The sequence below is a fragment of the Pteropus medius genome, unplaced genomic scaffold, assembly GCF_902729225.1.
Source record: "Pteropus medius unplaced genomic scaffold, Ma_sr-lr_union100, whole genome shotgun sequence".
Classification (NCBI taxonomy): domain Eukaryota; kingdom Metazoa; phylum Chordata; class Mammalia; order Chiroptera; family Pteropodidae; genus Pteropus; species Pteropus medius.
Genome location: NW_024351543.1, coordinates 13,795,657 through 13,823,613, shown reverse-complemented (window position 1 = coordinate 13,823,613; position 27,957 = coordinate 13,795,657). Strand labels below are relative to the sequence as shown.

Below are 27,957 nucleotides of genomic sequence, written 5' to 3'. Positions count from 1 at the left end.
CAATGCCTTTTATGCTTGGTTCTAATACTAACCCACTAGTTTGAAAATTTTTATAAAACGAAAAAACATTTTAAGGGAGGGGAAGAAATATTCATAAGTGATTCATATCATTAAAATACTTATGAAAAGTGACTTTCACATTAAGGTTATATCTCTTTACAAGATGTTCAACAGCACACTGGAAAATTTCTAGGTACATAACAAAAAAGACAATGTCTGGCACTATGAGAATTTATAAGTATATTAGAGTATACAAAATGATTTTAAGAAGTTCATAATCTTGAAGTAACTTTAATTTGAAAATTAAGAGTTTTGTTCTCAATATATATTTTATTTCTTCAATTTCTTTTATACAGTTATATATGAACTATTTTTTTCTCATGTTAGAAATGGAGGATTTTTTTCTATCTGAATTATGACTAAGCTTCAACATTTGAGTCTGAATTAGAAAAAATATACTTCTACTATTTGCTCAAGATGTTCTGTATTTGTAAAAGCAGAAACCATGACTATTTTAAATTTTCTAGTATTCTCTGAAGCCCACGCAGTGTCTGCTTCAACACTGTTCTTATTCACAATGCAGAGTCATTAACTTTTGTCCCACCTCCATAACCATATGGAAAAAAATGGCTTCTCTTAGATTCAAAACTTGGTCAACTGCTTCTCTAAAACTTTCTCTGGCCCTCTACTCAAGGCTCAGAATACTGGTGAACTTCACCAGGTCTATTCTATGATGAACTCATGAACTTAATCTAGAATTCACTTTCACTGGTACCTGGCAAATCTATCCATCCAGGTGTGCCGGAGTGAGATAGCACTTACTTAGAAAGTTGATTGTTAAATATTCAGGAATTTTGTGAGCTGGTTTGTAGCTTGAAAGCAGCCATGGTGGGAGGGAGTATTTACACTTCTGAAATGATCACAAACACTACAAATCAGGGCTCCCTGACATTTCCCCTAACCTGGTTTACCAGCACATCACTCTAATTCTTTGATTCATTTTCACTCTACTTTCTTGAAGGTTCCAAGTTTAAGCTTTTACTATACCAAAATCCATTCTGAAAATCACGGACATTAGAATGCCTATGTCAACTCTCCCATTTTATCTGGTTCTTAGGAAACAAAACCAGAAAAGAGACTTGCCCAAGGTTTCCACTGATAATCAATGGCTGGGCCTAGACTTAAAGCTAAATCACTTGGTTTTCAGTTGTTGCCATCTGCTCTATAAGTAGATAACTTACCTCATCTACTTTACTGCTATTCAACATAAAATTCTCCATTGATTTTTCCTCTACTTTGATTTACTTTATAGCAATCCTTCTAATTGTTTCTCTAAAAAAGAGCTACTTTTACTCTCTTTTAAGACTTATCTTTCTATTCTATATTCTTGCTCCTTAAAGTATTGTCTCCTCTACTATCTTTATTTTTATTCACGACCTAAATCTTTTCCTTACAGATGCAGAAGACACTATCTTAAGAATCTCTCCTTCAGTTTCCATCCTATTGCTCCCATCAATGGTCTTCTCATCATTAGCACAGTATGCTTGGCCATTCTGTAGCTTGACACTGCTTTACTCTTATTATTTTCTTTCTTTCTTCTATTCTTGTTGCCATGCATTTTCTTACTGCATGATAAATGTGGGGAGATTTCAGAGCCAGCCTTCATTCTGACTCTCTTTTCATAGGAAGTGTGACCTCCTTGACAGGGCCTCTCTGATCTAGCCTACTAGGTCCCACAACCTCTAGAATAGCTCTCTTTTTCTGGCCTTCCCCAAATGTGTCGATCACACACACCATCATTGTAGGCACCAGGCCTTTCTGACCTTCGATCTGGATTTCTATAGCATCCAGTCTTTACATTTCCTATATACTAGGGGTCAAAAAAGCATTTCTCTAACAGGTACATAAATACAGTACATATTCTAAGCTTTGCAGGCCATATGGTGTCTATTGCAACTATTTAACTTTGTTGTTCTAGCATAGCCACAATATGCAAACAAGTGAGCACAGTTGTGTTCCAATATAATTTTACTTACAAGACAGGCAGGAGGCCAATTAACTCATGCTTCTTTCTCATCTTCAAATTGTGAGATCACTTATTTTACAGGAACAAAATCCTTCAATGTCCCTTTATTGTCTATAGAATGTCTCAAATGCTTAGAGAAGGTTCTAACTCTCCAAACTGATCTTGGGCTATCTGGCAACATAAACTCTTCATCCCTGAACACATCTCATACAAAATCTGATTTCCTACCATACGCCCACTTGTTATATTTACACATAGTATGTGACTCCCTATAAAATTTACCACTTGAGTCCCAGCTAAGACTTCTTGGATAATAGCCACTGATGTTTCTTTCCTACTTGTAGTGAGACTAGCTTTATGGTACTATTTAACTTTTTCTATATTTATATTATCTTCCCATCTGTAACATATATTTAACATTTGAGAAATAAGGCTATATTTTTATACAGTCTTATATCACCAGTTAGAACCAAGCTCAAAGTTATTACAGGCTGAGAACCAAATATAAAGTTGTTTAATAAATATGCAGGAAAAGTTCCTTAAAGAGTAAGTATTTTCTCTTATGTGAAACTTACCCTGTAATGAATTTGTAGCCAACCTTTGTTTCATAATGCAAGGGAAGATGTGTGAGACTTTCCTCTTATCTCAGCCAAACTAAACTTTCCTATAAACTTTCTGAATCTCCCACTTCTCTGGGCTCATTCTAGTCATTCCCAGCGGGCCCTTTCTTCTCATGCTAACATACCAAAGTTTATGTTCCAGTCAAGCTCTGAGCTGCTATTTTCTTTAAGAAGACTTCTCGGAGTCTCCTAAATAGAAATTTCTTTTGATTAGATATAATGTGAGTACAGCTGAATAAAAATATAAACATTTAAGTACTCTACATATAGAACCATCCTATTATTTTTCAAAATACTTATATCCTACCAATGGTACCTACTAAATGATAATGTATATGCCTATATGTATCTATTCAAAATATATATTGGAACTTTCACATAATAGTTCTTCCTTGTCTATCAGAGTTCACTGTCAGATGTTAAAATTCTCCCATTTCCTTATCTATGATTAGGGAGAAAATGAAAAGTGAGTATGCTAATATAATACTAGGGCTAAAAGTTTGATTTCAGAAGAGTAAGTTGAGAAGCACTGCTCTATAAAACTGCTCTGTTTGCTTTTAAGGAATGACATTAGAATATTAGAAAAAGCATATGGTGAGGTTAGGACAAAATTTTTAAAATAATTGTGAAACCTGGAAATTAAAAAAAAAAAATTCAATGAAACCAACCTTCAATGGAATCAATTTATACTCCTATATATCTCACAACTGTAATTTATTGGAAAAGAATTATAATATGTGAGCTATTACAATTGAGGCAGCTTTTTCATAACCTCGCTGATATCTTAGGTGTGCCAGTCATCAAATATAGAACAGAAGAACATAATCAAATTAGATTAATTAGTAGATTAAAAAGCACATCTCCAAACAGAATGACAGTTTGCATAACTGCGAATAGCATTTCGTGGATTGCAAAGGGTCCAATACTGCATGAACTCTTCGGGAGAGAAAATAGAGAAAAAGGGTTAATTTCACAGTCATGCAGTAAAGTTAGGTTTCCAACAAATATTGAACCAACTTACTCTCTATTGAGAGTTCCAACACAGGGGACAGCATGCAAAAAGAAAAAAAGAAAAAAAAGAAAAACACACAAATTAGTCGCCATCAATGCAAAGTTCCTGTACGGAAGAAAAACACTTAGAAAAAAAAAAGTGACAAATGTTTTTCAAATTTTGTGATAAACTTAAAATAGTTTTTAAAACAAGAGTTAAATGAATAGTATGGGAGAAGAGCATGTGATTTTCCTGTGTCTCTCCCTCATCTCTTTGCCAAGGATGTTAGAAACAAAAAACCCCCTTCTTTTCCAGATCCTATATCCTTGAGGCTCATTTTCCAGAAATAATCTAAGACTAACAGACACCTGCCCAACTTCTGGACACTGTGAACATTTGATTCCAAAGCCCAGTATCTAGAATTTTTCTTTTATCTTTTGTCCTCCTCAGAAGCAATAGAGTCACAAATTAAATTATTTCTGTGAAGGCTGAGAACAATTACTATTCTTTGGAGGTAAAAAGTAAGTGCTTATACTACGACCTTTTATTTTCCCAGGTTAAGATGTGTATTATGGTCTCCTGATCAGTAGGCAGCTCAGCTACTGATCAGGAGACCATTCTTCAGGAGATGAGATGTGGCCTTCTAAGTAGGCCACTCAACTGTGTCCCATTTCAGTAGCCACAGATGGAATTCCTACTCTAGCTGTTCAATACTCAAGAGCAAGACTTTAAGAGGTGGGACTACATAGACCATAAAATGGCAATTCAAAGTGTGTACCTTGGTGAAGGTGGCTCTTTTCAACTAGTTCCTTCAGAGTCACATGCTCGAAACCACATGAGATAGCTTTTGGCATGACACTCCTAACATTTATGGGGGAAAAAATGGGCCAAGAGCAGTTAAAATAAAAATCACCCCTGAACCCCTTAGTTTCTCCTTAGTTTTATTTAAATTTAGTTAATAAAAACTTATATAATGCTTGGTGTGTTCTAAGGATTTAACAATGTTAACTCATTTCACCATTTATCGTAATCTTATGAAGTGGGGATTATTATTAATTCCATTTTACAGATTAGAAAACCAAGGCACAAGCTGATAATACAGGTTGGAGCTCCACTATCCACACATGTTATCACTTTGTTGTACTGTTTCTCTTGTAAAATTACAAGAGGCTTTAAATTACACATTTGCAGCTTTATGGTCTAAATTACTGTCATATTTATATTGTGATTGGGTCACTTATTTCCATACTGGTATCTGAAGTAAAAAAAATTTATTTATCTAGTTATAAATATCAAATAATTTCAGCTTGAAACTATATTGACCAATCACATTACTCCTGTAACCAGAAAAAAAATCCAGCATCTATTTCAACTGTATTCAGAAAGAACTCTTTTCTGACCTTTCCCTTCTGGGAAATGGAGCTTCTGGGATGTCTGCACTGCATACTGGAGCTTACCTAGTATTTTAGTTGGATTCAGATCCTTACTCTAAAATATGTAAGAGGGAAACATTCTGGGGGCTGAGGAAGGTGATCTTAGATGAAAGGAGATGGGGCTTTCATGGATGCTCATAACCTGGTTCTCCAAGTATCCTGTTTCTGCTGGGGGCAGCAGGTGGTCTTAGTCATGCTGGGAAGGAGAACGACTTTCAGTTAAACGACTTTCAGTTATCACGGAAGCTGGCTACGATATCTAGAAGCTGTTAACATAGAGACTGAAATGTTGACTTCAACCTAAAAGGACATGGGAAAATCCAAACAACCAAGCTCAGTGTATGAAGTATCTCCCAAACACTGTGGCCCATTCTGGGGCAAGGCTTCAGACAGTTTCTGCCCAGTAAGATAAGTGATTCCAATTCAGAGTGGAGAGCTAACCCAGGATTGAAGAAGAAAGAGAAGTGTCCCTGATAGCATATTTTAAGACTACAGGGAAAAGCACATGGCACATTTGGGGAAATGAACCTAATTTCTGGGCTGATAGTGAGGAGGAATAACAAGCCAAAAGGATAGGCTCTGCTTGGATATTTTCTTGAGGTCAATGAGGAGTCACTGAAGTGTTATAAGCCAGATTTACCTTTTAGAAAAATAACTCAAGAATGTAGTCTGGAAATTTAGGGATAGGAGGTAGGGAGAAGGTGCAACAGGCAAAAGACGACTATGTAAGAATGGTGAGAAATTTGGAAGGTTGAATCAATTAGGATTAAGTGAAGTTTCTAGAATGATGCCCACATGGTTCACTTAAGCAATAAGGGGATGGTAGTCTCATTTAATGAGATAAAGAAAAAGTTGGTTTTGAAGCTGAAGATGACCAATAGGCATGTGACTAAGTGTAGGAGAAGAAAAAATATGGGCTTTAAGGACACATTTGGGAGTCATTAAGATGAACTGGGTAACTTAAGCTTCAGAGAAGGTAGAGGGAGAAAGAAGAGGGTGTAAGACAACACTAAGGAAAACCAACATCAGTAAAACAAGCAGAGACAGGCATCTGAAGAGTAAAAGAATAGCGTAAAGGAAACTGAATCAGGCAGAACAGAAAACAGACCTCCTCCTCCTCTCCCCCCACATTTCTTAAAATGACAGAAAAGACACACGACTAAACTCGCAATAAAGTTGAAAAACAAAAAGGGATGTCAATCACAAAATTAGAATTTATGAGACATTCCTGGAAGACCGGGCAGATGAGACCATATTAACATGAAATAGGATACACATTTACGTAGCCAAACAACAGCTTCAAGGTAAGCCCTCCTTCTATTTCAAGAGGAGGAAAGGTAGAAAGAATGGGTTTATGTGCAGTTAAATCTGTTGGTTTGGAGGCAGGGAATGGAGCTTCTGTTTGATGGCTTCTATATTCTGGGTAAGTGAAGAGGTCAGGGCATGTGCGTAGGGCATGAGATGGGCGGGGAAGTGAATCGGGCTGGAGTTTTGAGGAGAAAGACTATTTGACTCATTTTTCATGGAGGATAGAAGAGAAAGATGAGAGGAAGAGGACTACCAAGCAGCAGTGAACACTTAGACAAAAATCACAGATCAGATATGGAGAGTGGCAGGAATATACAGGAATACACAGGCTGATTTCACCCAGCAGGGTATGTTGTTACTCTTCAACAGTCCTAACCTTCAACTGGTAGCATGAGGTCCAAGGTAGATGTTTTAAACGTGTTTCTATTTTAGTGTCAATAACTGAGAGTTGGTATAGAACAGGGGTCTGCAAAATTATGATTGGTCTGCAAGCCACAAACCGTTTTCACATTTTTAAATGGTTAAGAACAAAGGCTATTTAGTGACATGAAAATGAACAAGAATTAAAATTTCAATGTTCATAAATACAGTTTTATCGCAACCCAGCCACAGTCATTTGTTTACATATTGTCTGTGGATGCTTTCATGCTATAATAGCTGAGTTGGGTGGTTGTGACAGAAATCATTATGGCCCACAAAACCTCAAATATTTACTATCTGGCCCTTTATAGAAAAAAAATATGGCCAATTCTTAGAGAAAAAATTTGTATTTGGAAGAAAAGTATCAAAAAACAGTTGCTTGATGCTGAACATGAAAATGTTGGTACTTTATAAAGATACATTTTAAAAAAGGGGTGAGGAAATAACTTATTTTAGTAATAGCAAGATAAAAGGCAAAAACTCAAATCAAACCTTGACATTTTAAATTCAGAACAGTTATGGTGACTATCCAAGTTCTTCTTAATGAATTACATTATTTACAGAGCCTCTGATGGACAAATTAGCTAACAAAAGCTAAAAAACAACTTAAACAAAATTTTTTCCATTACATTTTTCTTCACTGAACTAATGAAAAAAATACAAACCAAACCAAACCAACAAAACCAGAGGGGTCTTTAAAAATTGTTATAAAACCCTATGGAAAAAAACTAAAAGGTCATCTTTCTGACAATTCTAGGGAGGACTGTAGGGCTTCCAAACACTTGTGTTCAGTTCCGTTCTTCTACCAACATCAAACTCAGCTTTCCTATTTGGTATTTAAAGTGTTTCTCTTTATTACTGTAAGTTTTAGCATTCAATTAAATTGTATTATTGTCTTAACAAAAAACCAAAAACTGTGACTTTACAAAATAATCTAGCTTCAGTCTTATACTTTCCGGCAGGAATGAATTATATATGTATCACTTATTGAAAATATTTTAAAAATCTATTTAAAGATGTATGTATTAACTAAAATATCATTTGATAAAACAAGTCCACCCAGATAACTGTCTTGTCTTTTGGCTCATACTGCCAACAAAAAATATCAACAGTTAATTTGTTCAAAATTTATAGAATTTTTTTCATTAAAAGAAATCCTATAGCTGTAATTAGTGGTTATAATGTCATCATAAAATAGCTACCTAAATGTTGAATTTAAAAGTTATAAATTTTTAAAAATTTTAGTAAAAAACTGCATACCAATTTGTATTTTAATCTTTGTCTTTAACAGGACCTTATATTCTTGGATAAAATAAATATACCTTCTGATAGAGGAAAATCTTTGAAAATTATTGTTTAAAGTATAGGCAATTTATAATCTTTAGCTATATTTTAGATTATATATAAAGTGGGATTTTAATATCTTTAGTGTCGCAGGTAATGAAAATATTGAAAATAAATAAAAGGAGAAAATGATATGTGCAAAATAAAGTGAAGACAATAAAAAAACAGTAAAGTGAAATTCATCAGTATTTTTCTTATAATTTTCCTTCCACATCTCCCTCTCACTTAGGTTAGAAATTCTCATGTTCAGATACCTGGTGTCCTAAAGGAAGATACATAATTAAGTTTTACCATTGTCAAATACATTGCTGAAAACGAAATAAATACATTTTACAGCAGTACTATTCATCAAAGTAACCCAAAACTCCACAGTACACATGCAGATTATGCAGTAATACTTAATTAAATACATTTTAATCTACATTAAAAATTGAACATTTGGAAAAATTTTATGGACTATTTCAACCTACAAAATACTTCTTTTATATTACCATCAAACTATTTTGTGCTTTTGAGTTATTTAATGACATTTTTTTCTACAAAATTATTCTTTTAAGACAATATATTTACTTTAATGTAATATTCACAGAAGAAAATTGAATTAAAAGTTACAAAACTTTTTTCAACTTACCCCAATATTTCCTTTATAAATAGTAAAATGTTTTTAATACAAATACACTTATCCTGACTAATAACAGTTGAGCTTGTAACTAATCCTTCAGTTTTCAGACTTAGATAATCACTCTATCAAGCTTATATGGTTACCAGAGAACAATTTCTAAATTATGTATAATATAAAAAGCTTAATTTCAATTATGTTTGAAAAGATTTTTACCATTCTAGAGCAATAATTAAACAAGAATAGCTTACAGATTCTTTGCTATTATTTTACATTTCTTTTGGCAATATACAAATGACACCTATAGGAGTAAATAATCTTAAATACTAAAACATACCTTGCCATGAGGATCAGCAAACATTCTTGTGAAAATTTCACATAATCTTTTCAGTTCAACTCGACTGTCAAAATAATAAAGTGACTAATTAATATCTTGCTGTAGGAGGAATTCACTTAAAAGTAACCTTACATACCATTGGGCTTCTTAAAAATGGGTAAAAAAATAAGCCCTCAAAATCGAGAAATTTGTGGGATTTACTAGTGAAGGCTAAGTACGATCTTATCAAATACAACAATAATTTTGTTGCAACCCACACTATTTTAGGGTTGGAAGTTATAAGAAAAGAAATACTACTGTATTTCATTAATGTATCATGATATGGGAAACCATACAAATGACATTCTCAGCACATGAATATTACTCTAAATGCTAAGATGTTTTCTTAAATTTTGCCACCTGTGGGCTAAAGCATTTCTAAACTATGCCTACTCCCATGCCATTTAAAATGATACACTGAACCTAATATAACTGAATCTTAATGGGACTGGGAACAATATTATGATGATCTATTGTAGTGATTCATGAAGTGCGATATGCAAACTTTAAAATATATTAGGTATTATACAGATAAACATTTATTTCAAATTATATAAGTGCTAATACTTCCTAAAATAAACACAGTAAATCAAATCCTGATTTTAGATATCAAGTCAGGAAGTAACCCTATATTTTCTACCACAAACTTATGAATGATCTGAAACTAACTTCTTAAAGGAGTAAACTACCGAGGTTTAAAACATTACACAGATAAAAACAATAAAAAAAATTAAGGGTAAAAAGGCAAGCAAAAACCATTATGGAAATGAAACCAAACCTAAGCGAACTACAAACTAGTATAAATGTCTGTCCTTGGAGAAATTCACCCTAATTCCATCTCGTATTACACTAAGAGTCACACATTACATAAATACTAAGAATATACCTTCGCATTTTCAAGTGAATATAAACATTCTTTCCTCTCACTGAAAAACTAATCAGGAATAAATTTTAATAAACCAGTCAGCTTTAATACTTGTGATTTTATTATTTAATTTTTAAAAATGTCATTTTTCATTTAACTTCTATTTGTGAAGAAAGAATTTCTTTTTAAAATCTTTCTTTAAATAGAGCTATTGAATTTAAAAACTTTTAGTAATGGTAGTAGTATACACAATCCTAAAAGACTTGAGGCTTGGGAAAACATTTTGATACCACCTTCTAAATTGAGGACAAGTCTGTTCCCATACCATTACATCTAAGTGTTATAGAAACGAAGTCAAGTCAAAAAGTGCCAACCTAACAGGATAACTATTTTAAGACAACACAACTCACCTCAGTGTTCTCTGATTTTTCAGTAAGTTCTGCAGACCCAAAAGGCCTTCTTTCCTTTCTGACCAATTGGAACTAGCACATCTATTGAGGACTTCTGCCACATCTTCTGTCTGCCTCATATATGTAGGAATACTACCATTTCGAGAACTATAGGAGCGTTCTGAACAAGCACTAGACGCATCACTGTTGGCATCATCATCTGAATGCATTCCATATGATTCATATCTTCTTCGAGCAGGTTTTTTCTGTTACACATAAAGATTCTCATTAGCAGTAGCTAAAAGAATATACTAGTATTTCACAATTTCTACTGACCATAAAGGACTGTTTTTTTTTTTGTTTTAAAATCAGTACAAAGCATGCTGCTAATCATTATAACAATAAAATGTCAATATTTAGTTTTTCTTCAGAAAATGTTTTAGAAGTTAGTAGAAGATGAAACATCCTTTAACCATGGGAAGTGGTAGAAGTAGAATATGACTACATGAAAGTTCAGATATGTAAAGTGGGAAGTGATCAAAAAATGTGTTTTTTTTTCCCTTTTTTTTCTCCTTTTCATGGAAAATCAAGAACTACCAGATTATAAATGAGCAGAGACTGTACTGAAAATCTGAGTTTGTAAGAATAAAATATTACCTTTTTAAAGGATGAGAATGGATCAGAAAATGGACAACGGATGAAAGAAAATGCATGTTTTCCCCTATGTAAATTTCTTTTTTTCCTGTCTACCTTCTCTTTCCTCTGTTCTCCTTTTATCTCCACTATCACTTCTCTTGCCACTCTTTCTTGCCTTATTCCCAACCCTCATGTCTCCTAGAGAAATAAAATACAGACAAAAAAACGATGAGAACCTGTTTTGTTTACTATTATTTTTTAGGAGGCAAGCTCCTTAAGGGTCCTCCAAGTTTTTTCCAATGAGTCTATAATGTCTATTTGATTAAATGTGATAAAGCATAGACTCTTTTGATTTCTTTACATCTGAAGCTTCTTATTTAATATGTGTAAATACTAATTATACTTTGCATATCAAAAGTGAAATGAGAGTAAATAGCTTATTTGAGATGTCCTGGAAAGAAATGGAAATAAATCTTTATGTAATCTAATACTGAATTCAGGTTGGTGAACAGTGAAGACATGTCCATGAAAATGTTAAGCATGTAATTTAAAACAGTTCTAGCTGGCTTTAAATTCTCCAAATTCTAAAATCTAAAAGAAATATAACTTGATCTTAATCTAAGTAGTTTTTAACGAAGTTTCCATCACTAAATGCCTCATATTGACTTAGAGACACTAATTTAATTTAGAATAGCAGTAATGTGGCATTTCCTGAGTTGGGCTCCAGGATCAATTTTGTTATTGGAATCAGTGTGAATGATATCATCTCATTTGTATGAATTACTCAAGCTTAAATGTGAGAACCCCAATAGGACACTCTATTCAAGTACTATTTCCCTTTCATAATCACATGTACAAAAAAATAAGATGTATGTCTAAAGATTTATTACTTCCACTTGAATTTTTTATTGAGACTATCATCTGTTAAACTGATAAAGCAAAGAAGTAAGTTACGGTATAAGATGTCAGAAAATAGCAATGTCTATACCTTAGTCCGTATGTCTCCTAAGAGCTGAGAGCAGTAAATTTTTAAAGAGAAAAATTGAACACAATGAAGAACATTTTGCTAAACAGCACAATGAATTAGGCATAATTGTATATACATATAAACAATGCCCATAATCAGAAATGTTTTTTAATATATAGTTACATAAGAACTGCTTATTAGCAGCCTATATCTTTACCTTGCCAATAACCTAGTCCAAAGAGAATTACCTAAGTTACAAAAATTCCCTTAACTAGTTTTCCCAAAGGAACACAAGTCTTCTTCCTATTTGGATCCTTTTGTTGTCTTCAAAGTTAATTTTATTTCTATGATTTTTCCCAAGGTCCTAATTAGGCTTAATAGTTGGAAAGTCCTTTCCTAAAAATTAATAGTTAACACTGGAATATGTCTATGCTATACAAATAATGGAAGTAGATAGAATCAACTTATTGGAATTCAGCTTTTAGCCCTGGTGGTTAAATATTATTCCTCATATAATTCAAACATAACATCTTAGTATTTTGAGTAATAGTTCAAGAAAAACCCATTTAATTTATAAAATTTATGTGAGAAGAATTTAAGTGGTAAGTCATCCACTTAAAAAGAAACTAGGAAATATGAATTGAAAAATATATTGATGAGAAATAGTAAATTTGAAACATGTGACTGAGTTAATATCCTGAGAACAAGATGTGATCAATATATCTCACGTCCACAAGAACAAAGTTCTACTTAGCTATATTTAATAAAAAAATAATCAAATGACTGAGGTAAAGGGAAAAATTCAGCACATATAGACTGTTACGGCAGAACTAAACATATGGTTAATTTAACGTATTATAGCTATGACTGATAACTATTTTTTTAAAACTTGTTTTTCAAATCTGTGTGGCAAACCTGCCTTATATCAACACTGGTTAAGATGTGATTTAGTTTTAAAAGGCACAATGTATTTTTCTATTTCAAAACAAAAGATGAGGCCTTTTATCAGTTCTGGATAAGAAAATGAGTAAAAATGCTTCTCAATCATAGGATTAATATGCTTCAAAAGTGAAAGTATCATACTTAATTGATGTGGAAAATTGGCAAAAACCAATTACATTGTCTCAAATGATACTTCCTTCATAATTTTAAGTGAGAAAAACAACAGTGATACATGCACAGCACTCTTCTGACAAAGTACCATGGATCTATGGATTGTTTTTAAACTGCACTGTTAAATGTGTCAGACATAAAGAGCCAGGAATATATCTTAAATACTTAAATACTTATATACTATCAGTTTAGAAAATACAAATAAGTAAAAGACTAAACAAAATCTTACTCAAGTGAAACAATCCCTAAATACTCAAGGTCAAGCTAGCCTAGAAATTATGTGCTTGTAGTATATATATGTATATTCTAATCTATCTGCCCTCTCAGGATAGTTACACTGCATAAAACACATCAAATACATCAATATTTATATTCCTGACATCCCATCAATTACTACTGGCACTTGCTTAAATTTCTGACCAATTAATAAAGATCAATAATAAATTATACAGCTCTGCTTTTGACACTGCCCAAATCTTCCTGAATTCAATCCACAAGACCTTTCCCATCTCCTTTCCCACTCTGCTAGCCCGGCTGACACATACTTTACTTTCACAATTGGAACATCTATAAAAATAAGGAAATGGAGAAGAATACCAAGGCATCTGCTACTGCCTCCTCCACATCAGAACCTGTGTTCAGGACTCGCATTGCACTGACAGAAGATGACAGTCGGCTTGATTGGCTGATCCCATACCCTGGACCTAAGTCATCAGAAGAAGGAAAACAGTTTTGAGAAAGTCATAAATGTAACAGTGTCGGGTTGAAAAATTTAAGATCCTTAAGGGGAAGAAAAAAAAAAAACCAATGGGGAAAGCATTTTAAAAGCAGTATTTTATTTTCTGGGTACATATAGTTCTTAGTTAAATAAAAGGGTAAAGGCAATTAAAATTACTGACAATGTATAGAAACTAAATTTAAAGAATAGTAGCTACAATACATTTATAACCAGAAGATAGAAGAAAGCATGGTGGCCAACTAAGGGCTTGCAAGTCTGTAGCCCTGTAATCAATCCAGCTCTATTAGTCAGGCAAATCTCATCCAAATGGGTGAGCCCAGAATGAAGTTCAATCTTCAAACCAGTAATGATTAAGAAGCTCAATAAAGCCACACCAGGAATTTACAAGGGAAAACCCCTCTAATTATTATCTCTCTTCCTTCAAGATAAGCTGATTTCATTCTATAACTATTACATATCATTTAATATTTGTTAAGCACCTACTATGTGCTCGACATTCTGAGGTATGTGAAGACAAACCAGAAATGAGTTCTCCCCATCAACTACTTTCCACACCATCATTTACAATTAAAACACTTCATCCACCATTTTGGTTTTTTTTTTTTAAATGAACAAAGATGAGATACATAACTGAGAACATAAAACAATTCAATATTTAAAAATGACATAACTTAGGTTATACTAAAGAAAAATGTCCATCTGCCAGTGAGAAAAATGTTCAAATAAGATTGCTGAAGGGGAAACAGTTACTTAGGGAAAAATAAAAATAAGAGAAATGATTTATTTTCCAACAAATTAAATTTAAATTTAAAAATCAATTTTAAAACATAAATTTTATTTAATGGGAACTGAAAAGGACAAAAATCTGAGATGAATGCACAGATGATAGTGAAAATGTACTCATCCTTCACCTGAGGCCCCATATACATCGGGGGCGTAGAGGGCACCAGTAGATCTGGAATGGTGTCTGGAGGCTGGAATAACAGGACCATACAAACCTCATCTATTACCACAGAAACAAGGAATAGTGGCAGCACTACAGTTAGGCAAGGAGAGTTAGTTAACACGATTTAGTTTACGATTAATAGGTAAGGATCAGAATATTGCCAAATAGGGTAACTGAACATTAGCACTGCAATATCATCCTTGACACAAAACAGATTTTACACCTAAGGGGACAGACATAAGCCCACAGGAGACAAAAAAAGCAAGTATTCAAATGGAAGGAAATGTCAAAAGTACAAGCATGAAACAAAAAAATGAACGCTGTAGTTAAAAAAAAAAACCATATGGTAACCAGTAATCAATAATAATTCTATGTCCTCTAATCCTGAACCCAATGACACAATTATTACTGTTCCATTTTTTTGATGGGTAAACTACAGCATAGAGGTTAATTAACTTGATCAAAGCCATACTGCTAGAAAGTGATATACCTCAATATCTGTACTCTTTTAAGGCCTTTGCTCTTAAACATCTTACACTTGCCATCTTCATATTGTTCAAAAGATAACGTACCTCATTTATTGCAACATAAACATTTTCCATATGGTCTGCAGAATACAAGTTCTACATTCAGTAGAACTTTATGTAAATATCAAAGCAATTTGAACATCAAAAAATATTAATAATTTAATTAAAAAGCCTGGAAATGCATGACATCTTCCTATATTTATGACATGTTTCTCTAAATCTAAATTTATCATATTTAAAGTTTTAGATCTTAAAATTCTGATTTTTTTATATTGCCATAAAATCAACTTTTTTCTTACATACAGAAACAAGCCAGGAAAAATTCATTTTAATATTTAATGAAATATATTACTCTTATTTTAAGTTCTTCAGATATTAGAGCAAGTAAAATACTTTTATTACATGAATCACTCCTTTGCCACAGGACCGTAATGAACAAGAAAATGATCAAAAAGATTTGACAGAAAGGATTAAATAGAAACTATGCTGCATAAAATGTTTATTCATACCCTAAGGTGACTGATATCGTTAGTTAAAACACACTAAAATATAGTTAGTTTAATTTTGGTCAACAGAAATGCTTTCTAAAGTGGTGAGAAAGAGTTAAACCCATATGGCAATGCCTTATGGATGAAAATCTCTGAAAAACTTTATGGAATCAATAGTTATCTGTGACTGAAGATAATAGGTAAGAGACACTACTCATGTGCTTGTCATAATGTAAGTCTTTTTTTGAATCTTAGTTCTAGAAATAAAAGGAAACTAAGCATACAAGTTCCAGAAAAGTCCAGCTTTGCTCAGCTCTGACTTATTTTTGATGCTTTAGGGCCCTCACACTGGCCTAGTGCAACAACTGAATGGATGACAAGCTACGGGATTCATCTGCTGAATGGCAATATTCAAGTCAGAGGCAACAAAAGGATTCATTAAAGAGAGACAACAGAATACAGGCAAATATAGCAGAAAATGCAAATGGGGAGAATACTCTAATCTCTGTGAGTGCTACCCTTCCTTAATCCCTGTGTAAGAGTTAATCTGCTACTTTACTATCCAGTATCCATATGTAAATAAAAGGACTAGAAAAATCGATTAAAAAACCCCTACCGTATATAATTAAAAGGCTTAATCATCTTTAATCCAAATAGAATTTCATTAGAATCAGGAAAACTGCTTCTTTCAATAATAAAATTTAAGTGATTTAAATTGTCAAATGGAGGCTTGAGATGAATCTAGAAACTTAATGGCTAGATAACGTATGTCTTTAAAAGTAGGCGTATTAATGATGTTTACTTTTAAACTAATTGTTTGTTATAATTTTTTGAATAATTTCTATAAACATTTTCTATCAATTCTGCAGTATTATCATTTTACAAAGGCAGGTGTTACACCATTAAAGCATAACAAAAGTATTTCTAGGTAAGCTATCAGAGCTTCCATGGGAAGGGGCAGAGGAGCAATAGTGGCAGTAGTGGTGGCAGTGATGATGACCACTGTGTACCAAGCACTGCTCTGAGGGATTTTTTTAATGTATTCTCTCATTTATAGAATCTTTGAAATAAGCCTAAGAAGTATATGCTATCATTATTCTAGTTTACAGATGAGGAAATCCTGGTACAGAAAAGTTATAGAGCTGGGATATGAACCAAGGCCATATGACACTAGAACATATGCTCTGAAATGACCATGCACCCACACCACTTCCTTCAGTTCTTGAAGGTGGCATGCTTATTTTATACAAATGTAGGATTTATTTCATTTCTTAAATATATACATGTGCATACACAAACATACACAGATACTCTATAGATTAAGACTATTGCATATGAATTAAAAATATCTTTGGTAAAGAAGGGAAAACTCTTTGGCATCTGGTACATATGGCTGAACAATAAGAGTTGAGAATATCTGTGTCTGTGTCCCCAGCTCAGTGGGGTTTTCTAGGTCAGTACAGGACAGTCTAATGATTTGGTGAGCCAAATGACTCAGAGAACAAGAAATTAATCTCTGAAAATTCTATACATGTCTATCAAAAAAATAATAACTCTAATATACAATGATTAGAACTCTGTTCCACTTAAGTGTCACAAAGTCTGAAGAGCAACTATTAAGTATTATTACCTACATTTTATGGAATTAAAAATCTGAAATAGCTATATGAATATGAATATAAACAAAGTACTAGTTAAAACTTTAAAGGATCATGCAGAAATTCTAAAGATTTTCAATGTAAAAAATACTGCCTTTCCAATTATTCTAAAATACTAACAGTTAAAAAAAAATCACTTAATATTTTTATAATAGAGGTAAAGGTAGTATTATAATCAAGGTTACAATATAATCTTTATAATTAAGACAGATAAGTTTTACAGCAGTGATATGACATAAACTATAATATAAGGGAAATAACTGTCAAATGGTAAAATACTATAAAATGTTAATTCTCCCCATTTTAATAAGCAGTTCATATATTATTTAGTAGCATTCTTTCTAATAACCTAAGTTAAATGTCTAAGTTGAAATGTCAGTATTTCTGCTGAAAAAGACAAAAATATTCATTTAACAAACTAAATAGTCTATATTGAGAATAAATATTTCTTTACATTTTATAGGTTAAGAAAAATTTTGAATTTAATATTCTATAGTTTAAATCTGTGTGATAGTTACTCGATTATGTTTATACAATACCTAACTTGCTCATTTAAGTAAATGTCAGAGGAATGTCTTGAACATCATTTTCTGACTTTCTCAAAAAGATAGACAAGAGATAGAGGAGAAGATACAGTCACTGAAGAAAGCTAAATCCAGGGTATGCTGAGGTTATCAGACTGTGATAACAAAAGTGGAAAGTAATGCATCTCACATCTGCCCAAATACTTACCGAGGGGCTGAAAAGAGCGAACAGGACTTGTATCCCGGCTGCTCTCTCGACTGGCTTCCCGGCTGCACCCTTGACTCACACTTGGTCGAGGAATACGACTGCTTCGGGCTGATATGAAGCAATGGCAGCATTGAAAGAGAGAAAACAGAAGGTAGCATTTGCATTTTGATCTTTTGGTTTTATTTTTCTTTCTTAAAAACTGATTAATAACAAGTTTTTCTAAGGTTGGGAAGAAATTATTCTTGATGAAGCATTACCAGGTACAGTTAAATTTCCTGAATACAGTTTCTAGTTTGAATGAGACTAGAAGGATAAAATAATATTTTACTAAAATAAAAAGGCTACAAATAAGAGGTTTAAAACAAATGAATTATACTTGCATGATAAGCTATCTATTTTAATTTATAACCTGTATTTCAACTTGTCTTGAATTTTAAGTTGTTCTCCTCTAACTTATAAGTGCCTAATCAAAATCTTCAATGCTATCAAAGCCTGAAATACAAAAGAAATGAGGTCCCAAGTCTCACAGAGAAAATCTTACCCACTGAAAGCCTCGATGGACTAGCCTCTCTGCTACAGCCCTGGCTCCGTGGTATCTTGCTTCTCTTCTGTGCTGAGGCTGAATTGACCAGGACTCTCTGAACACCAGAGCTCACAGTGGAAAGGGCTGTTGTGGTCAGAACTCTACCTGGAGACCCCGACCGGCTGCCAGCTGAACACCAAACACACATATGAATGTTAAGATGTGAATTCCAAGAGAACTTGTTGAAAGGATAAAATTCAAGAAATACGTCTGAGAAAACAGTGCTAGTATAGCACGTTCTAAGTTCAAAGGAAATGGAATGAGGAAGATTTATATATAATCACAACCTGGAAAAAAAAGGTATACTATATATATTAGGACTAAGTGGTAAATCTTGTAAAATATATTTTCAGTTTTGGGGGATATAAGATGCTATGTTTAATAAGGACAACATTATTGTGATTTTTAGAACAAATATAAAAGATTTCCAAAGAAATTATTTTCTGATAATACAGTTTATATGGCTAAAGCCATATATTTAAAAGGAAAAAAAAATCAATAATTCTATTACTATCATTTTTAATATAATGAAAATTTGCTTCATGTTAAATGTTTGCCTGCTGAGATGCTTCTGAATGGGTATTAACAAAGTGATCTATCTTACTACTATACATATAAATTTTAATTTTTACAAAATTAAATTTTGTTTACGAAATTGGGCTAGCTGAAAAAGAATCTTGCTTTTTGCTCTTTGCCTTCAAATAGCAAAGGGATCTTGGGTGGCCACGGTCTGGTATGTAGATGCCTAAGTACTGAGGGTAGAGCAGGACCAACAGGCAAATGTCAAAGAAGTCAGATCCTTTCCAAACTAGCGATATTCAGTCTTGGAAGGCAGAGGATATGTGGTCAGGGAGATAGGGAGAGAGAGCTGGACAAAATCTCAGAAACTGAGGCAAGGGTTAAAAAAAAAAAAAGGTAAGAAACATGGTTTTAAACTAGAATTGCATGGGTTAACTTTTAAGGGGATGAGTTCCCTGTCAACCAAAACATTTCAATGGAAAAAAGGATAAGATAACTGCAAGATAAACTCTAACTCTGGATTCTAAATGGTACAGCATTACAGGAAAGTTGAACCAGCACTTAAATAAATCTTCACGAAGGCAACTTTTCCCCTTTGGTGGAGTACTATTTCTCCTATCCAGGAGGGCAGTCACTGCTCACCTTGTGTAATCCTTCCCAATCATAATTCAGTTCCACAGAGCAAAGATTAAAAACTCAAATGCAAATGGGGACAAGTGGGGGATGTCAATAAGAGCAGAGTGCTGAGTGTAAGGCAGGGAGTGGTGACTTTTTAGTTCCAGCCAGCTCTGTCTTGAGGGCAGGTTTGGTTTTTTTTTTTTAAAGAAAGCTTTAGAATTTCCTCATTTATCATTTGTGTAGACCAAAAAATATATGAAAGAAAGCAAGCAGGCTGGATGTGGTCCATCGGCTGCTGATCTATGTGACCCTTGCTATAGTTTTATTGGTACGGTCTTACTGAATACAATTTAAACTCATGCTTAATTCCTAAACATTACTAGCACACAAAATGGAACTTAACTTCCACTGGTTATAGCAATACTGTCAAACAAAGCAGTGTTTCTGATGAAATTAAGAACTTACTATTTGAGTAGAAAGAATTCTAAATTATTGTAGGGAAATTATTCAAGTCTACTTTAAAAATGATGGTCCATTTGAAATGTTTCATGATGTTTCAGGTGAAGAATCTTTATATCAGGTTTCTTTCAGTGATAACCATAAGGATACTCACAAGGCACCTGTTTCTCCATGCAGTGTCTAAACTAAACATACACACCAAAACATCCAAACACCCAACATGCCACAAACGCACAATGCAAGATAAGCTGATGGAATATTTTATGGAAACACTTGCAACAATATAAAATGTGTAAATAATGAACTGAACATGTACAATATGGTATTCAGTTAAAACTAATACAAATTTAGCGGGTAGAGGTATTGGTAGAAGACTAGAGTGTTCCTTGAGTGTGGGTCTATTCAGCAGACAGGAAACATGCAGTACAGAAGCAGAAAAACCACTTCACTTGTTCTAGATTTATTGACTTTTATCAAAATAATACAAGCTCACCTTCTATACATTTAAATTCGTTCATGCCCTCTCCTAGGATATATAATTGGCAGTATTCATTTTGCTTTAATCATTATCCTCTCTCCTCCAATGGCCCCCTAACCCCTACCCTAAGAATGATACTTCCAGTGCCAATGGCTCATTTGGAATTATTTATACTTAGAAGAAAATATCAAGGCTCTTTACCCAGCAGAGAACTACCAAGGCTAATTATTTCTTCTAAGAAAACCACAGAGTTGATTTAAAAAGGCGGGGGAGGTATGATATATCTAGGAAATAGCATGCTACTGAAAAATACTTGAATTTGCATAACTTGAAATTGGATACCTCTTATGCTGCCTAAAGTTTTCAAACTACCATTTTATACTTTTTATGAGATATTTTCAAGGCACTACTAACGCTCCTTTGCTTTCAAATGTTTATACTTGTAGAATCAACTTGGATTTTTTTAAAACTTCAGTGTTTTGGTAATAAGAGACAAGCCAAAGAAAACTCATAATTGTCAATACAGCTACAAAATAAGAATTTCTGCTGAATAGAACCCATTCTTGATAATGAAAATAGGTGATGAAACAATAGATGCACACATAAAGTCTATAGATTCTTACCACCAATGGTATTAGCAGATTGTGATCCTGAACAAGTGTAAAGGCAGAATTAGGGTAAGGGTTATAATCCATGAAGAGGGGAGGAGCAGATTTAAAATGGATGGCAGATGGAAATAAGAAAGCTTTAGTCAGTTCTTAGAAAATAAAAAAATCCTAAAGCAAAACAAAACAAACAAACAAACAAAAAAACACCTTAAAAAAAAAAAATCCCCAAACCATAGATGTCTGTAACAAAAGCAATACATTTAGTAGCTTTTACAGTGGATAAACCGAAATCAGACACTCATGTACAAAGCAGATGAAATGAAGTTGCAAAAATAAAATGTAAACTCTTCAGCTTTTCTTCTGATGGCCTAAAATCTGAATAATTAAATGTTTAAGTTTTTATTTAAACATTTAACCTAAACCTACAGGTAAGGAAGAACTACGACATCTTATAGCTGAAGAAAAATTACATGAAAAAGCTACGAATTTCTTTTTTCTTACAACAGAGAAAAAAACAAATGGCAGAGGGTGAGTTGGCGTGGGGAGACAGTTTCTGATAGGCTGTATAATCATTTGTACACAACCAGTCACTACCAACAACAAAAAAAGACACAATCCTTACATAAATATAAATCTGAAAGTCTCTCCACTAGGTCTGCTTTTATTTATTTTGGTTAGCCATGAGAACACACCTGCTTTGATCCAAGAGGTTTTTTTTCCCCTCCCCTAAATGGTGATATAAAAATATGGAAAGATCATGCAAACCCTAATGGATTACTTTACAACAAAGTGAAGATGGAGATCACAGCAGTATTTCTATGCAAATATATTGTAAAGAAACTTGCATCAAATTATATAGGACCACAATATCTTTTTTCCAAAAGAATTTGGAATGGAACATATAGTCATTCAAATAAATAAGCAAGCAAGCAAACAACAACCTTTCCAATATGATTTAAAACCTATGTGATTGTATAGCAGGAATGTCTTCTAATCTTAAAATCCTACTTAGGTCTAAAAGCCCATTATGTTCTCACACTTTAGGAGAAGATCTGAAGTACTGCGGATTTGGTTTCAAAGCGAAAAGTCACATGTAAAAGAATTATGCTACAGTCTACTGAAGTGATCAGTAGTTATAACTAAAAGAGAGATCCTTAGTAATATATTAAAAAACCATACACGAAGCACTCTGAATCTTTGCCATGTGTTCGGTCTTCATGCTTTAAATTTCTTAACTTTACTATTATTTATTTCTTTGTATCTTGAAGGCCATAAGAATAACAAGGTACAGAAGTACACAATAGGAGTATAAAATTCAGTTGACATTAGGTTAAAAACAACGAGGACAATTTTATCAGCTAAAATATATATAGTGCTTATTCTGGGCCCAGAAATAATATACTACATCGTTTAATCTCCACAACAAACCCATGAGATTATCCTCTTCATTTTACAACTTTTAAAAATCTGGTAGTCTTGATCCAAATCTGGGTAGTATGGCTCTAGAGTCTGTGGTTTAAATCAATACTTCTCAATCTTTTTTGTAACACGAATAACTTGGTGATCTTGTTAAAGACTGTATTCAGTAGCTCTGTGGTGGCATGAGATTGTGCATTGTAACTAGGTCCTGGATGATGGTGATGCTGGTCTGGGCACTATATTTGGAATGATGAGGCTCTAAACTATGATGCTACATTGCTAATGGTTAAGTTACTTTAAAAAATTACTCCAAAACCACACAAGATCAGGGATATATCTGATACGATCTACTCCTAATCGGGGTAGGAGAAGAGCTCTTACTCAAAGAGCACTTGCCATTTTTCCTATTTGTATATAATCCTCAAATTTGCAAACCAATTTTACTAAGCATTTCTGCTTATTTTTTGGACTCTTGATAAGTACTCCCATCATTAACCTGCCTGAATTCTTTGGCTTTAGAAAGAGAAGAGGAGAATCTGCTAGGTAGGACTTATGTAATCACCACCTTAGCCTTCTCCAAGCCCAGCTGCCTTTTCCCTGATTCTAAGATTCAGATATCAAGTTAAAAAAAAAGATAAATAAGGCATTGACATTTTGATAAATTACCTAAACAACAGTGAAAGATAGTTAAATCTACTTCTTTCAAAATAGCCAAGAATGTAGAATAACCCCAGAATCGCCTCCCTAGGAAATAATTCCTGTTTTTATAGGTAAGTGCTAATGAAAATCTCTTGCTACAGAGGAATGGGAACAAACTCTTTTAAATTAATAAATGCCATAAAGTCTATGTGTTACTATTCTGGAACACGTAGAAATGGATCATTCATTTTACCTAGATCTCAAAATTGTGCTTTTTAATAACTGGGCTCATAGAAAAGTCAGCTTCCAATGAAACAGCAAAAAATGCAAATCTTAAATTTAACAGGTAATGTAACTAACTGGTCATTTTTAATTGTCTCCTCACTATGAATTAGTATATAGCCGCCACAAATGTAAGCCATATTCTAACAGATTTTGGGGAGAGTATGAAGATATCACATAGCTGTCCTTGAATAGCATTAGCTAGATGCAACCAGATTTGATACTAATATATGGCCATTACTTTGCCTCTAAAAAGCACAATTTTCCACATTTGCAAGTTTCTAAGTAGACTGTGAAAACCTTAATGCTAAGAGATTTGTGCTATTTAAAATTATCTCCATGCAAAAGTTTGTACAGCAGATGAAGTTTTTCTTCTAAGTGGCAGGTATCAATGATGCAGCCCTAATAACACACCAAAGACAAGACAACACCCACTCAAAAAAATCCAAAACATGCACAACAACTGACCCAAAACATTGAAAAAAATACCTTCATTTTTGTCAGGTGATGATGAACCTAAAGTATAGAACAAGAACTCAGTATGTGGCTTGTCTTTTTAAAATTAGCTTTGTCTTTATCCACTGGTCAATCTCCTAATACACAGTATACAAGCAACACACTTATCCTAACATATTACAAATATAGGAAAACTAACAGACAATACGTACGCTGTGACTGAGACACCATTTTTGTTCGACTTCTTCCTCTAGAATCTGTCTTAGCATTTCCCATGCCAGCAAGTGGTGTTGAAAGCTTTGCTCTCACCCGACCTATGGAATAAAATTATTTATATAATTAAAGACATTTTTCTATAATAATATTCATTAAAGAGGGAAAAAAGTCTTATTATAATTTTCTAATTGAGTGTGCTTTTCAAGTATTGTTAAATTCTATAATAATGTAACCATATGGCACGTAAAGGTTATATGTCACTTAAATTTTTAAAAATACATACTGTTTTTTATGTGTTGTACCATAAGCTAACTTTACTTTAAGGGTAGAGTCAAACTAAAAGATTTACATTCTTAATTTGATTAGTCTAGTTATAAATAAGACAATTACCATAGGCATGCCACTTGTTTCTCAAATGGAAGTTCCAATTCTAAAATTTTAGTATCCAAGAAATTTATTTTCGAATCCTATATGTAATTTAAATATAAGCCTAATCTTAGAAACAACTATCCAAACAATCCTTCTGACTGAAAATGTACTTCGATGTGCAAGAAAAGATACTACTAGGTAAAATATTTAATCTTTTCATCCTGTGCTAAACTTCAGATTACTACAAATGTATATGGACATGTTGACAATTCTCTTCCCCTAACCAATCAATTTCATTTATAATTGGCACTTTTCTCAATACATTTCCTTCTCTACCTTGAAGTTGTACTCCTATCTCCTCTACCACTGCCTCATCCCTGCTCCACAAAACCAAGCCACAGCATCTATTTCTAGAACCAAAGGAGATAATGCTTATCAAAATCCTTAAGTAAACTGTCATTAGTAAAAACAAAAATATATTACAAGCAGGTACTTTGGTGTGCTTAAGCATCAGTCTCAACCACTATCAAATAGGAACCAATACCAAACATAATCAAAAAGAAGGGCTCAGAATCCTTTTTATTAAAAGGTATGATTTGTAGGGTAATCACAATATACTAGCTATCCTGTTATGGCTATATAAGTCAGGAAAAAATATCTTGAAGAGTAAGAAGAAATTACAAAATTAAGAACTTTTTAAAAAAATTAAGAAAGTATAAAATTAAGAGAGTAAGAACTAGGAATGAGACAAAAGTAAAACCAGAAGTATAGTTGGTAGAATGCTAGAGTATTTTAGAGTAGGAAATACTGTTCTCCTGATTAAGAAGTAAAACAGAAAAAAAAAATTTTTTTTGAAATGAAGAATTTATCCAGTATAACAAGGAGATTAGGGTAAGTTAAGTATTTTGATACTACCATTCTATATTACAATGCCACACTTCCAGAAACCATTTTCATAGGGTATTCCGACTTAAAATCTAAAATATGAAAATATTTCAAATATATCAGAGTAAGTGAGACCAAAATACAAGTTAAATCTATTTGGTTTTTGTATTAGAAGAGAGGGTCACACCACGTAGAAGTTAGGGGGAGAAAAATGTATACCCAATCAGAGATTTAATAAGACAGCTTTCAGGCAGGATAAATATAAAAATGATTTTTTCCCTTCTATAAATTTGAATGCAATAAGTAATAATTTTTTGAGTACGTTGGCTCAATAAAATATACCCAGCAAGTTTTTGTAATCTCAAATTCAAAGATGCATTTAAAAGCTGACTAAATAAATGTATTTCAACATTGATGATACTCGAACTCCAATAATAAAGCAATGGCACATGCTTCCCCAAAGTATAAGTGAACTGGCATAAATTAAAAAATAAAACACAAAATACAAAAGAAAAGCATTAATGCCACTATTAAAAAAATGAATCTATGTGCTAACTTTATACTAGATATTATTAAACATGTTAAGCAGTTATGGTTTCCCAGCATGAGATGATCAAGGTACAAAGCAAACTCCAGGATGAAGAATTAAAAAAAAAAAAAAAAATCCATATACATAACTAATGCAACCAAACATAAAATGTAGAAGCTACTACAGCTGGCAAATTATATATATTTGCAAAGAAATTAGCCTATTTTAGTTTTTAATATTTAATTCCTACTAATAAAAATATTAACATAGAGGTATTTGTGTTACTAGCAAAATATATATTTCTTACCATCTTCAGATGCTGTTCCTAAATAAGAGAAATAAAACAATAACATTTCAACAAATTCTGCCAATGCTAATAGTAAGACCTACTTCGCACCTCCCACCCAAGATTAAAATGAAAGGGTAAAAACAAAATCTTATAGTCTCATAGCTTTAAATTAACTTTCAAAAGATTCATTATGAGAAAAAACAAATAGTGACTCACAGCACAAAAAGAGTTTTAACCTAGACAACTGAAAATAGCAAAATCCCACAACATAAACTTTTATCTGCTATATTTCATACTTAAAATTTGAAGTGATAAAGAAAATTAGAGAAATTAATAACTCAAGAACGAAGCAACTCTGCCATTACTTCTCTTTGAAATGAAGATTTTTATAGACCTTTCCAGAGTAAGAATATTTTCTGTGCATTTTCAAAAGTTAGTCCATAAAAGAACTAGAAAAGCTAATTGACAAACATGGGAATCAAATCCATGACCTAGGCCTCATTAACCCAGTATTTTCAGCAAAGCATTATAATATAAAGACCTATCAATCCATCAGCTATTTACTTGACGTTTATGTGAGCTCCCTAAGATGTCAATGAAAACGAGCAAAAACAACCAAATACAAATACCATAACTCACTACTACTAAAGGATAATAATAGATATGTCTTTATGTATACAGACATTTTTAAAATATAGGACTGAATATCAGTGAGAGTAACACATAACGAAACATAGGTGATTCTTCAAATAGGCTAATGTTTCTGACCAAAACAAGAAAATATTTTGATCTGAAAAGTGAAAACAATTTGTTTTTAAAAGATCCAGAATCTCGACGTACAACTGATACTGAAAGGTCTCAAATATAAAGACTATCTCATGGTAAGCTTTCATTTCATTCAATGATTTTTTAAATTTAATTAAACATTAGAAAAGCACAGAGACTAATAAAATAACACTCATGTACCTAACTGAAGATTAAATGTTCCATTTCATCAGAATGGAAGATACATCAATTTCAGAGTTTATGTAATAACTGATAGAAAACATACAGTTCTCCATTTTTCCTAGATTTCATACTGTGACTTACAGATTCAGTATCTTCTTACAAGTTCTTTTAAAAAGCTCAAATTCTTAGATAACATATGGTATCTGATGAAGTGAAAGGAAAAGTGTGAATAATGTGCTATCTAGTATCAGATAAAAAATATCATCCAGACACAAATACCATATTGAACCAAGAACTAGAGATAAACTATAATCATTAGAATACTGAAAAACAAAAAGGCAAAGCTTAAAGTACTCTTAAAAAGATAACTTGCATTTCATATTTATAAATAACCATGTGAATCTGTAAAATATATAATTTGTCTCTTTCTGTATCAGAGTTAGTAAATTAAAGAGTTGAATCA

At 32.8% G+C, this 27,957-nt stretch overlaps 1 protein-coding gene across 5 annotated transcripts in view; it reads right to left on the bottom strand.

Annotated features, from left to right (window-relative positions):
- The window catches only part of CLASP2 (cytoplasmic linker associated protein 2), a 149,749-nt gene that overhangs the window by 31,034 nt on the left and 90,758 nt on the right, over positions 1-27,957 (bottom strand). For 3 of the 5 annotated variants that reach the window (XM_039843427.1, XM_039843429.1, XM_039843431.1), the window contains 7 exons: positions 24,471-24,572; positions 18,739-18,909; positions 18,198-18,305; positions 13,705-13,811; positions 10,413-10,657; positions 9,099-9,162; positions 3,668-3,670 (listed from right to left, as the gene is read on the bottom strand). In XM_039843427.1, coding sequence (XP_039699361.1) covers positions 3,668-3,670; positions 9,099-9,162; positions 10,413-10,657; positions 13,705-13,811; positions 18,198-18,305; positions 18,739-18,909; positions 24,471-24,572 — 800 coding nt within the window. The remainder of the gene's footprint in view (positions 1-3,667; positions 3,671-9,098; positions 9,163-10,412; positions 10,658-13,704; positions 13,812-18,197; positions 18,306-18,738; positions 18,910-24,470; positions 24,573-27,957) is intronic. The other 2 variants (XM_039843428.1, XM_039843430.1) reach the window with 1 other exon arrangement.